We start from the raw sequence: 14,147 nt of genomic DNA on the forward strand, positions 1-14,147 counted from the left end.
AAAAACTGAATAAAATAATATCCTAGTAATAAAGACTAAAGCAAAAATAAAATACACACAAACACGATAAGGAATATATTAATAAAAACAAGATATTTAAATTTTAAAAAAACTGTGCACGCATCAGTGAAAAGCTAATTCCTGGAATAACCAGGTGACTCTTTTCATACCGATCAGAGAGAAAACAGACACCCAACAGTCAAGTGTACGACTTTCGTGAGGTCATTGAACGCATCGGGAGCATAGATCGGGAGTGTTTCTTTTCGAATGTGATGGATCTTCAACCTGATTGGTCCAGTGCGATCTGAAGCGGGAACAAAATCGCGGTGAAAGTTAGAAATCTTTGTTATATTTCACATTAGCTTAATAAATTCCTACACCCTTTTAACTCTTTCCTTCAAATACTCAGCCTGATCTAAAAAAAAAATGTTTTTCTACCCAGATGTCCTCAAGCGCCACACTGGATGTTTTTCCACAGTTTGGTGAGTGTTTAAGAAGCTAGCTCATTAGCTTTTAGTATGAAATATACTATATTACGAAACTAAGGAGTCTTAAGCTAACTCAATTACATGACAGAATAGACTGTCAACAATATGTTATTTTTTATATTGTCTTCTAACTAAATGTGTTTGTCTTATTCAGGTTAGCAGCAACCAGAGGCATCAAGGTCACCCGCAGAGAGCTTCTCAAAGTCAATGTTGGGAGAACATGGTAAGAATGCTAGCAAGCAATTAAGTAATGTAAAATATGTGTTTGATTTGTGAATGATAGAAGTATAGTCATTGTTGTTACCACCAGCTACCCATATCTCACTTCTGCCAATCTCAACGTCATATTACTTTGTAAAACAGCATTAAATCAGGTTAAAGTGTATCATTGTGCTACAATGCATCTTTAGCAGCTTGCTATCCAGCAATCTGCTAGGTTAGCATAGTTAGCTGTAAAGCTAATCCTACCAGAGTTTGAACCTAAATTCATACAATATAAATCGAACAATTGATAGATAGAAATAATCGCCATCTATATGATAATATGTTAGAAAGAAATGCTGTTTCCAGCCTCAATTATGGAGATGTTCTGCTTTTCTGTTTTATATCATGTTAAACTGAATATCTTTTAGTTTTGGAATTACCATACAAGACATTTAGAGGCATCACCTTGGATCTTCAGAAACTGGGATGGACAAAATCTAAAATAAACGAAAATGAAAATAATCATTAGGTGTGGCCCTACATCCAGTTTGACTTGACATACAATGTTAAATTGCATCATTGATTTTGTTAAATGTCTCAACAATACAGTGGGGACATTCTGGACTATGTGACAGCTCAGGTTCCTCCACTGCAGCCGACCCTCCCGAGGCCTCGCTTCTCCCTCTACCTGTCCTCTCAGCTGCAGTACGGGGTGGTCGTCGTCTACCACCGGCAGTGTGGCTACTTGCTGGGTAAGAGGAGAAGACCAGTTGGAACAAGCGTTAAAAAAAAGAGTAAAATAATCATTGTCCAAGCTACATTATCTACACACACTAACGTTCACTTAAGGCTTAGTGAAAGTGAAAAGAAAAAATGTTTGACTTACTTTTGCAAGATAAGACATAGCAAAAAAATATGGTTTGTTCAGTTACTGTGCAGCATTTAGATGTTAAAAAATGCAGTCAAGCAGCAATAATTTTCAGGCAGCTTTCCAAGATAAGCTCAGCCAAAATATGAGAACACAGTACACCAGTTGTTTCTGTCAGTTCTAAATGCAGAATCTCAGCTGTGTTGGTGTAAAACCAAAACATCTACACAATGAATTTTCTCAGATCCCCCCTTGCAAGTCTCATTAAGAAGCCAATATAGCACTAATGAATGCAATATCATCAAACACAGCTGAACAGTTCGCACCCTACAGATTCACAATCATGCTGTTGTCACGGAGGATGATAACAGTGAAATACAATGCATAATGATAAGCGCAGGAGATGCCAAGAAAGCATCCACCTTCTGTTTCAGCGACGGTATTTCATTTCAACAATCAGTAGAATAAAATAGGAACTTGCAAAACTGTCACATATAATTTAGAGAGCATGATGTGTTTATGTTGTATTTCAAAAGCATGGCTTCCCAGTTTCCTAAAATGATCTTTGAAAATTATATCACTATTGTATTAGTACAGACTAGTAGGCGGATTTCAATAAACCCTGAGTTTATACATAATAATCTTTTGTAAATTACCTTAGATAATTATAACAATGTATTTCTAGGATGCATTGCCCACTCCTCTTGTTTGTGGAGGCGAAAGAATGGTCACATGACCTTCATTAGATTTGCCATGTCAGATATGTAAGACCCTGACCTCAATATGACCTCTGCTTCTGTTTCTGCAGGAAGTACCTGCACTTCTTAAAAGGTGTTTTTGAAACTTTTCATATTTGTCTTCCTGTTTTCCAGGGGAGATTCAACAGACCATAGACCGCCTGCTGCGCTCTAAAAGATGCACTTACATTGACATGGCTGAGTCTGACAGGTCTGCGCACGCACACACACACACACACACACACACACAGTGGAAGACTGTTTTGTATCCTAGGGCATCTAAAATGTGAAGCTGTGCAGAGGTTTTATATGTGTTAGAGAAATCTGAGCTCATAAGCATGTAGTGGAATATTTATGAAGGGGGATTGTTTTGGGGAATAAAGCCTGTGAAGAGATGGTAGAGTTTTATCGTGTGAGTGATGGACAAATTGAGCTTCTTTCATGTGAAGAATGGCTCGTAAATGTTTAATAAGCTGTGTCATTTAGTGGCGGTAATGCATGAGCTCTCCTGCAGATGCAAAATATCTTCCTACATTCTGCACTCTATAGATGCTGTGCATGAACCTTACTCTAGTATTATTTTATCATGTCATGAAACCAACAGACTGATAAAAGTATGCATAGCATTACATTAGCCTGCACAGCCCAAAACATGTGTGATTTTCAATAGTTTGATAAGTCATATTCACTCTTTTCTGGCAGGTTGGCCTTGGTTGTGCCTGAAAACCTGTATATTATGGAGGAGGCGGAGGGAGCTCAGGACCCTTTCTTCGGCCTCATGGCATCACACCAACTGCCCAGCCCCTATAAAACACACCAGGTACAACAACAATATCTACACCCTGAAGTGCATATCCCACAATAATCTGATGTCTGTCTCATGTATCCTGTACTCATGTATAACAATAATGTCTAAGACAAACTGAAATATTCCCGCATCTTAATGACGGTAAAGCAAGCCCTCTTTGCCCGTAAGTAAAATTGAGGCTTTGGCTCACACACACACATACACACACACACACACACACACACACACACCGTCAATACCACACCTATCTAAAGTAAACATACTATATTTAGCCTCTACACGGCCATATAGGCTTAAAGATATGCTCTTGTGATGTTACCTGTTGGTGGTGTCAAACATTATTTGTTTTTCGACCAACACCTCAGACATTACAAACTGACAATATCCCAGTGTTTATTATCAATCATTGATAAACCATGAACTACTTTAACTGAGGCGTTGTTTTATGGAGGTCACTCCCATTCTAGCAACATATGTGCAATTTCCCTCCATACTGTCCATTGGTATTATCATAAGGGGAACAGTGAATCACTTTGTAAACCTATTACTGCTAGTCTGTCAATCTGGCACACACGGCTGGACTTTGTCCTCCCTGTAATCTTTCATCGTAGGAATACCGTGAGGGACTTAAAAACCCCGAGCCTGTTTTTCAGGTTTCAGGCTCGAAAATGACATTCCCAGAACAAATGACTGTAACTTCACTTCTAAAAGGTTTATATGAATAATTGTTGTTATCAAAGCAAGGTTACATCTGTGAGTTGGATGTAGAAGTGTCAGAATCAATATAGATGTTTCTGTGTCAGAGTAAATTCAGATGGAACATAGCAAAAAAATGTATATTCCTGTCTCCGCCTAAAGAAAACCCATTACTTATAGTGAAGACCAACCTTGAATGATGGGTTAGTAGCCTAAAAGCTTTAGGAATCCAAATTATAACATATAATAAGTACCCTGTATCAAGATTGAGGCAAAACAAGTGACATTTGACCTTTTTAGAGAGGTTTATGAAAATAAAGTCCAGGCGGAATAAGCTTTGGGCACATTTGGGCCCATCAGTGCCATTTGACCTTTTTCAGATACCAGACTATAAAAATCATTGTATTACATTGAATAGTCACTATAGGTATTCATTCCATTAAAAAAAAAAAAATTAAAAAAATGTAAATAAAAAAAAAGATTCTTAAAAAAATATTAAAAATATTTGTGTGAGTGTGTATAAAAAAAATCAGGGTCCCCGTCGGCGGGGACCTTCGGGCTTAACAGGTTAAATCACGGAAGAGTCAAAGTGTACCAGAACATAACATGGTGGATGACATGATGACATGACACGTTTTTTGTTGTTTTTTATTGAATTGATTGAAATCTCCAATATCAACGTAAGAGCTTGTGCCTCTTCGGGGGGTGCTAACACTTAACCATAAACTTTATCGTTTACTTTCTCCGTCTTTATATGTAGATATTACTTTTCTCCCTTAATCTCCGTCACGTTGTTTCCATAGCAACAACAACTTCCTGTCAACAGGAATTTATTTTAGGATTTATTTGGTTATTTGATTGATTTATATACTGCATTGTCTTGTTTATGTCTCTTATGCTGGTATTATGTATTGTGTATCTTGTTTTGTATGTTTGTACGGCGACCTTGAGAGCCTTGAAAGGCGCCTATATAAAATAAATGAATTATTATTAACAGCGCTAACTCTCCTTCAAAATAAAAGCATGTCCATACAAAATAAGAAGCCAAGCCAAATTACACTTAAGACATTATACAACTGCAACAAAAGTAACAAACACAATGCAATATCTTTTTCAATTTCAAAGAACACGAATTAGGTTGTATACATTAACAAATAACTATAAAACAACAATACTGTATAACAAAATGAATGCCGTGAATAAACCGAAATACACGTGTTGAAGCGGTTCGCTGCTGATAACTACCCCCCCCCCGCGGGGCCGAATATTCGCTGCTGATTACAACCGAATATCCGGAGCCCGAAAAATGGTATTCGGGACAGCCCTACTAACAGGGCTCGCAGCTAACAATGTCCCGGGGACCATAACAATTTCTACTGGGACACAAATCTATTTTGTCCGGGACTATTTCGGGACAGTGAAAAAAAAATTAAAAGTAAACTTCAAAATGGGTGTTATTTTCAAAGTCATTGGGCTGTCAAATAATAACCTCTGTATCATGTTTCCTTACACATTGTGTTTGTTACTATGTTCTTCAGACTCAGTCCACACTTATGATAAATACATTTGTGTTAGTATTCTGCCTTGTTATGATACATTTTGTTATATATTTCTAGCAAATGTGTGTGAATGGAGAGGCAGCTTCACAGCACTCCCTGCTGACCGGTCCCAACGCCACACTGGACCATCAGGGTGAGACGAAATGTTATAAACAAACATATCATAAATCCTTTGGAAGCAGCCTCACCTGAACATAACTGACTTTATAACGATCTTTATAACTGCAATGAGAGGATTTCTCTGGATGCTTCCACCCTGCTTTGTGTAAATATGACCCACATTATTTAGGAATTAGAATTCTTATGATTTGTGATAGTCGCTTCGGTAACATTTTATATGTTTCCAGTCAAGATAATCAAATAATCTTCAGAGGATTTATAATTGGGTCAGTTCATTAGCTGAGATTCCAAAAGAGGATGTTGGCCCACTTATCGCTTTTTCCACTCCTGTTAGGAACATAGTGAATAAATGTTCTCTAATCAGTGAATTCATCTTCATGTATCCACACATATTACCAGGGTTCTTCCGGTCATTAAAGACCTGGAAAAGTCATGGAAATTCAAAATGCTAATTCCAGGCCCTGGAAAAGTTTTGGAAAACAATATTTTTCCCAAAGTTTTGGAAAAGTCATGGAAATGTAACTAATGTTGCATCAAATGTAATTTATATTTTATCTAATCGCCGAAATAGTAATACTATAATGATAATACATACTGTATCGTATAGTAATGAAACGTAAAATGACATTTTGCTGGTGAGAGATGTTAGTTGCTTTAGCCTGTAGAAGCTAGTAAGCCTACTATTTGATTTGTTTTAGATAGGCACAACATGTTTCATATGCAGACCTTATTTTCCTGTTCCATGTTAAAATGGACCATTTTCTGTGATACCGCTGAGAAAGAGTAATGCTTTTAGTCATGGAAAATGAGGCAAAGGTCATGGAGAAGTCATTGAAAATCATTGGTGAAAAAGTGTATGAACCCTGTGTGTGAATGCATCAGGCACAAACACTTGATCATCCTCAGCTAGCCTCACATTCCTGTTGGTCTGCAAACATGTTCCTCATCCCTGCTCCTCGTCCTCCTGTGCTCCCCCAGGGTTCAGGTCACCTCCGGCTGCCATCTCCCTGAAGGAGAAGGGGCCGTTTGTCATCCCGACTGCTGAGGTAAACTCTCTGTCACAGTGCAGGGACAGCAAACATCCCAGTCATCATATTGAAGAACATCAGGTGTCCTGGTGAATCATTGGATGTGCACCATGTGCTCACAGCAGCTCTAGTTAAGCTCTTTGTCACAAGCTAGCTGCTCTATGTTAGTCTTTGCTGTCATGAGAAAGAAGCATTGGAGCAGAACAGAATATTATCCAGTGACAATAATGCTAAAAAAAGAACAGACAGTATTTATGGGAGGGGCTATTTTTAGATGTTTAAAAATGACATCAATTTTCTGAATGTGAATAATGCAGTGGAGTTAATGGTGTAGTGGATTGTGGACGTAAAACACCTGATGCCTAACCGACTTTCCTGAATTACCTCTCAGTGCTTAAAATACAGCAGAGCTAAATCATCTCAGTCATAAATGTCCAACGGTACATCCTTCACACACCATTACCCTCCTCATGGTGTCACTTAGCGACTCATAATGCTCCTCCTGAAGCACCATCCGCTGATGAAGCTCATTGTGGCTTGATATGATGTGACTTAACTTCATCAGTCTGCACTCACAGTTTGTTAGGGATGGGTTCCGAGCCCCGGTATTAAACGGGCCCCGGTGCTGAATTATTAAAGACCGTGGTACCGTTAAGCTCCGACGTTAACGGTCTTTTTATCGGTACTGGAGACATCTAAAAAATATATGTCATATGTATTATTGCTACACAAACATTATATTGCAGTTTTAGTGTCGCCAACTCCGTTTCTAACACGCAAAAAGACTGCAAAATGCTTCTATGATTATTTTTAGTATTTTCGATCTCTCTCCCCCGCCTGCTTGCGAGGGGGCGGGGCAGTTTACACACACTCGGCTGCTACATGCAGCAACACACTGAGGAGATGGCGGAGAGAACGTGCTCCAAGGTGTGGTTAAACTTTACCCGTCTCGATGTGGACAATGCTCGTTACCAAAAGTGCAATAAGAGTTTAGCATGTAAGGGCGGTAACACGAGCAATTTGTCTAAACATTTAGCAAAAGTGCTCCACATCCAGACGGAGGAATGCACCGGGTTCGACTGTCTTTCTAGCAGCTCTGTAGCCCCATCCATGAGTAACGTTTTCACGTCAGGTGTTATGTATGCTAGCAGCAACACACAGAGTTAACTACATTATACAAACATGCGTTAATGATTAGAGGAAACTGAGTTATTTATTTTGTTAAAGTTTCAGCTATTCTGTTTACAGTTCTGTCATCACATTATTTAATACGATTTGTTAAAACGTTGTTTCTTTTGATGTGAAATATTATGTATTTAATTTAAATAAAAAGCAATGTTAGTTTTGTTCACAATTTGTTTAGTTAGTTTACCTTATTTTTTTCTCCAAAAGAACCGATAAGAGTACCGTTAAAAGACCGGACCGATAAGCGGTATCGATAAAAGTAGTAGTACCGTTAAAACCTTAACGATACCCATCCCTACAGTTTGCACATATGTGACTTTTCTCTTTGTCTGCCTGTCGGGGAGTTACCAATGTCTTTATGTATGCTTCTGTTTTTTTGTAGTTTCTGTATTGTGTTGCTGTTTTATTCCTATCTCCATCTGTTTACTTTTCTCTCTCTCAGAATTTCGAGGGGGACGACCTTCCTGAAGTCACAGCCAGAGAGTTGGACTTGTTGTTGGATCAACCAGACCAGTTCCGTAGAGGTGCGTGCTTTGTGTATGAAAAGCATTTCTATCTTTGTGTTTGAGTTATTCAGTCTGATGTCCTACCGTGTGTTTGTATCAGGCCTACAGTGTGTTCCTCTCTTGTAATGTGTGCACACCAGCCTACCAGGTCAAACTCTTTGTGGCCCCACTGTAAGTGCTTTTGCTGCACTAAAAAGATAAGCTTTATTTTCAGAAGGTTGTTTTATTTCAAAGGAGAGCAGAGAAGTAACATCTCTTAAAAACTGCTCCCTGTTCTTAGCAAAGACAGCCCAAGGTCATGGCACGCTTCTGATTCACTTCCTGCATTCAAACAGCGGAGAGTGGAAAGGGATTTGTTAATATACAACAATGAAAACAAGTGTCTTTAATAAAGCACGTGATTTGAATGCTATTGGGGTAAGATTTGGGTGAAATGTGTTCACCTGAACGTCTTATACGTGTCGATTTGTGATGTAATTGTGACATTGTGCCACTAAACAGACACGGAGAGGCAGACAGGCGACCAGACTGTTGCACGTGAGGGAGGCATGTCCCCTTTTGATCAGTGAGTCTTAGTCACTTAAAAGAAAACTCTACTTTAGCTCTGATGACCTTCAGAGCAATGTGAACTTCATAGTGATACTATCAGTCAGCCTTTGTGTGAATGCTACAACATGTTAACACAGAGGCAAACGAACAACAACAACACGTCACATGCTGTAGTTTCAAGAAAGACTTAACATAAGACAAACAGCAGCGACTGAATATTGTGTCATCAGTCAGTATATTTAGCTCCTAATTTGCAGTGTGTGTGTGTGTGTGTGTGTGTGTGTGTGTGTGTGTGTGTGTGTGTGTGTGTGTGTGTGTGTGTGTGTGTGTGTGTGTGTGTGTGTGTGTTATTGTACCAGGCTGAAGGAGACGCTGCTGAGAGCGGAGCAGAGCAGTGTGTGGCAGCTGGACCAGGAGGCGGGACACCTTGCGGACGCTCCTCTGTCATCTATTTCCCGAGAGATGACCCCTCCGCAGGTTGCCATGCCAACTCCACCCTCTGGGAAAGAGGGGACAGAAAGTTCTTGTACAGGGGTGAGAAATAGTGTTATCAAATTAGTCAGTTGTTAAGTAATAGATTTGTATTTTTCCAAATTCTAACTGAAATGGTGAAACAGTGTGTTGACCAATCAATTAAGAGCCTGCATGACGACAAGAAATATATTAGAGATACCGTGTGATTTCCAGAGGCATACATTTTCTCTGATTAAAATGTACTGTGTCTTTTATACCGGCACTAAATAGAAAATTCCAACTATTTATTCCAAGTGAAGGGCCTTACACCCATTGCACCCCTAACATACAGTGATGAAAGTGATACATCATTTGCTGTCGTGACAGATCAACTTTCATTTACATTCCACAAAGTTGGAACATAACTGGATGGAATGGAGGCGTGTCGACACAGTCTTATCATTTCCAGTTAGAGATCAGAAGTTCTCAATTCTGTAAGAGAGAGCTCTATAAATAAACATTGATTGAAGTTTGATGTCTTTTTTTAGAACCAAGAAGACAACAATAAAGGTGTGTTTGACTTTCTCTGCCACCAGGTTCCTCTGCTCAGGAAGCCCGGTGGGGGGCGCAGGCGTCAGCTGGTCTTTGCCGATCCTGAGGTCCAGATATCTGAGCGGGCAATGAAGGAACAGATCGTAAACCCGCTCGCCGAGACACTGAGCATGGTACACACACACTCGGAGATCCTTTTTAAGTGGATCAACTGTCTATTGAGATTTGGTTCCCATCTGCACCGCACTGTTCTCCCGCTTAGTTCACTTGGGTTTTCCTGAGATCTAACATACACTAAAAACAGCCCTTTTCCTGCCTCTCAACACACCATACCAAAGCTGTATAAAGGATATGCAGAGACATAAACATACACTGAGGAGGGCCAACAGTTCACTGGCACCATTGGATTTTCAGCTTTTGCAATTCTGTAAGAGAGAGCTGCCTTCAAAGTGTGTATTCATCCGAGTGAGGGTTCATTAAACTCTCCTGCTCTCTGAGCCCTTTGGGGCAGACCTCATCGATTGTGGTTTGCTTTCTTTCCTTCCCTCATTTCTTGAATTACCTTTGAGACACTATCATTGACTTTAACCCTCTCTTCACTGTGTACTACGAAAACAAATCCTACCTGACGCTGTACCATCAAGCTAATATGTTTTCTCTCTTCCTCTCAGTCTGAGGTATTGTTGGATTTTCCCTCCGTGACAAAGCATGCCTCTCCTGCCCAGCTCTTCAGCGCCCCCTGTGGAGGTCAGCGCCACACTTCACCCCTGGCCATTGTATTTCATATTAACAACTATTCCTTCACTCCTATCTTTCACAATACAAATCAAGACAGGATTTTAAAACTATTTCAAAGAGAGAAAAAACTGAACAATTCTGTTGTGAAATCCTAACCCTTACTAAATAAATAAATATTCAGTGTCATCATCCAAGAGAAATAACACTTTCTGAATCACATACAATAATATTGCAACAATGATGCTAAAATGCTAATAAGAATAAAGGGAAGATTGGTAATGTCGTTTTTTCAGTCACCTGAAAGCTGGCTGGTGAAATATACATGGAAATATTTAGGGAAATAACCCGATAAATGAATGTCCTAAGAAAACATTTTCCATGTTTTAGTAAGTTAAATAATTACTATCTACTATATTCATAAACGGCTATCAATTATAGAATCAACATTTTTAGGTGAGATTCGAACTTGATGTCCAATCAGAGACAAAACATAGTAAGAATGACATGTAGAAACTGAGGCGCCGGAAGGTATAACTCCCCACACACTCATCCATTGTTTTGGAACACATTCCTTTGTACCTTTTCACAAATTCATAACATCAGCTTTAGTGAAGAAATGATCAAATACTGATCCTGACCTGCCCTTTGACCCCTCCACAGCCCTCGTCAATGCTGACCTCCTGTCACTATGGAAACAGTGTGCCTTGCTCACCTCCCTGCCGGGACTCGGGGGAGGAGAGGAGGAAGATGAGGAGGAGGAGAGGGCGAGAGGGGGGTCAGAGCAGGACAGAGAAATACTGAGGGCAGAGAGGAAGAGGAGGCAATCGAGCATGAGAGAGGTGTGTGAAGGTGGTATTTTTAGAGCAGTCTTGTTTTACAGCTCCTGCCACTATATAATGTCCTGAAGTTTTACCTGTGAAAATAAAATATGGCATTTCTTATTAAGCTTTAGTGCCATGCTAAAGTCTGAGGGTATTTGTGAAGGTGTGTCTGTAATAATAAAGGTTAGCCAGCTAGCCTGCGGTCACAGGCCGAGTGTTCAGCTCAGTGGTGAGACAAATGACATTATTCTCTTTCATGAAGCTCTGACCCTCTCTCAGATATCCAGTGAGTCAGGACTGCAACCCGCCGACGGCTCATGTAAGCATCCCTCCTCTCTCCCTCTCACACAATATGTCAGTATTATAAATCATGTTTTGGCAGCGCAAAAGACTGGTGCAGTGATGACGTCTTTTTTGGAAGCCGACCTGGAAGGTAGCGTCGCAAGGGCTCCCCACACAGAAAGCAGTTTTCATTATTTTAGAATATTGCGGGAAATAGCTCGGTGGCACACACACACTCACTGTCCTGCTTTTTGAAGCGTAAATGCACTCCCAAGAGCTTTATGTTATAAAGGAACTACATTACGGTCACATGACTTTGTGTTTCTATATGTTTGTGCGTCTGCAGCTGCATTAGATACGTTGATGGACATGTCACGGGACGACAGATCCATCACCGATGTGATCACTCCCGTCAGCAGATGGTGAGTCTCAGGGGGATAGACAGAGGCACAGCTCCATGGATATAGAAAGAGATCACTGTGAGTGTGTGTGTGTGTGTGTGTGTGTGTGTGTGTGTGTGTGTGTGTGTGTGTGTGTGTGTGTGTGTGTGTGTGTGTGTGTGTGTGTGTGTGTGTTTAGGTCTCCACATATGGAGTCCCAGCCACAAATGGAGCCAATAGCAGAGGAGAACATCGAGATGCCCGAGGCTCAGACTGGCACAGAGAGCAGGGACATGCTGAGGTACTCCATACAACACACACACACTTTAGAATTTAGAAAAAGCCTTTCAGCTTTGAGCTTTTCCTGAAGCCAAGATGTTGTTAAATGAAAAATAGAAGAAATATATCATTTTCAATGTTAGCGAAGCCCTGATTGTGGTTGGTATTCTGTCCGTGTGACTTTCCTTTGAGATTGTTTTCCATCCTGACTCCTGAGTTACTTTTTCCTCTCTGTATTCATGCTGGAAAACTGCAGTTCCACTTAATTGCACCGGTGCTTGTGTTGACTTCTAGAAGCTTTTAATCTACCTACGGGTGCAAATAAAGTAACTCAACCTGACTCCAGCATTGTTGTCAGCGTCATCCTGAGGTGATGAAGGTTTTGTGAGTGCCTATTTGAATAAAGGTAGACTGTGGCTGTGGAGGGTAAACCAGCTCATACATATATAAAAAGCTATTTGCGTCTTCCCTCGTGACGTTGCTTATTTTCGGACAAACACTTGCCTCCAGCATCACAGGTGGACCACTTCCTACTTTGTTGGACATTTGCTTTGAAATTCAAATTAGACGAGCAACAAGCCCGAGGGACGAACCTGCGCAACATTAAACTCCGCACAGGGTTACACATTAAAACGTCCATAGACTTTGAGTAAATATCACGCAGAGGCCACTCAGAGATTAGATATGAAGGAGTTTGTGCGATCAGTATTTGTTGTATAAAATAGGGTTGTCTGTGATGTCTAAAAGTGTAATTCCATAGCAGTAATAAAGCCTGTATACACAATAATGTAACTTACAAGTCTCAGATGTGTAACTGTTACCTATGTAGTTATTGGGTATAACCCCTAATGTGTCCATACAAGTCCTCGAGGTTGGATCCCATGATGCACTGCTCACCTTGCTTGTGTTTCCCAGCTGGATCTCCAGACTGCAAAGATTTGGAGAAGTTACTTTTGACTCTCTGGTGTCCCGAGAGGCCAACCGCGCCACTGCAGCTCACACATTCTACAAACTGCTGGGTGAGCACGCACGTTTAATGACAATTAAGATATTGACAAGCATTGATGACCTAATAATGAATTTCATACAAACAGTGATTGTCAGTTAAATATGCAATTTTAAGATGGTTGGACAAAAATGTTGATGATTCTGTGATGTTCCTGTTCTACAGAGCTGCTGTCTGCTGGACATGTGACCATAAAACAGACTGAGCCCTACAGTGGCATCACCATAAGCCCTGCAGCCTGAACACACACACACACACTCACACACAGTTGTTCCTCGACCTGCTGAGGAACCGTTTTTTATATTGATGGATGTAATGCATGAATGAGAACCTTTGGCTTTCGGTAACACATAAGATCATAAGAGCCACTCATGATAGCGTTCATTTTAAAAAACACATTAAAGTTAAATGTTTTTATATTAATTGTTAAAATACTCATAAGGGTGAAACATTGAACTGCATTATTTGCTTTTCACTGGTGTTTTAAACAGATATTTTTAACCATTTTAATCTGGTTTTTATTGTTCATATAGTTGTATTAAAGATATTTATACCAACTGAATGTATTAGTGTTACTAAATTAATTGTATCTATTGTTGTTAAAGTGTTTAACATCTGAACATGTTATACAGTTTGTAAATTCTGAATGGATTTTTAACTTTTTTAATGATTTTAAATTAAGCTTTTATGAATTTTGTATTTGCTCTGTGAATGATATTTAATAATTAACTTAATAACAAATATTTTTTAAGATGTTGAATTGTTTTTCCACATTCAGACCTAATAAACTTTGCAGTTTTTTGAGAAAATTACTTAATTCTTTCATGTTCCATATGATGTTGTCATCTTACATTAACAGTAGGATAACTGGAATTTTTTTTTAAATCA

General features: G+C 39.6%; 1 protein-coding gene across 1 annotated transcript; it reads left to right on the forward strand.

The window, feature by feature from the left end:
- Window positions 1–422: 422 nt before the first annotated feature.
- On the forward strand, window positions 423–13,761 carry rec8b (REC8 meiotic recombination protein b). Its single transcript, XM_034109038.1, has 18 exons — window positions 423–482; window positions 643–711; window positions 1,302–1,444; window positions 2,433–2,508; window positions 3,000–3,117; window positions 5,418–5,493; window positions 6,459–6,526; window positions 8,136–8,217; window positions 8,701–8,764; window positions 9,108–9,282; window positions 9,798–9,926; window positions 10,425–10,500; window positions 11,152–11,330; window positions 11,592–11,631; window positions 11,941–12,016; window positions 12,174–12,275; window positions 13,169–13,272; window positions 13,425–13,761. Exons 1-18 carry the CDS (start codon window positions 427–429, stop codon window positions 13,499–13,501), a joined length of 1,710 nt encoding a protein of 569 aa, XP_033964929.1. The 5' UTR covers window positions 423–426; the 3' UTR covers window positions 13,502–13,761.
- The last annotated feature ends 386 nt before the right edge of the window (window positions 13,762–14,147 follow it).

The sequence above is a fragment of the Pseudochaenichthys georgianus genome, chromosome 20 (assembly GCF_902827115.2).
Source record: "Pseudochaenichthys georgianus chromosome 20, fPseGeo1.2, whole genome shotgun sequence".
NCBI classification, from domain to species: domain Eukaryota; kingdom Metazoa; phylum Chordata; class Actinopteri; order Perciformes; family Channichthyidae; genus Pseudochaenichthys; species Pseudochaenichthys georgianus.

Bases quoted from the DNA above. Each gene is read 5' to 3' on its own strand.
- rec8b (XM_034109038.1), top strand. From the start codon at position 427: ATGTTTTTCTACCCAGATGTCCTCAAGCGCCACACTGGATGTTTTTCC. The intron at 9,927-10,424 runs GTACACACACAC...TCTTCCTCTCAG, and splicing joins TCGCCGAGACACTGAGCATG to TCTGAGGTATTGTTGGATTT. The intron at 12,017-12,173 runs GTGAGTCTCAGG...GTGTGTGTTTAG, and splicing joins ATCACTCCCGTCAGCAGATG to GTCTCCACATATGGAGTCCC.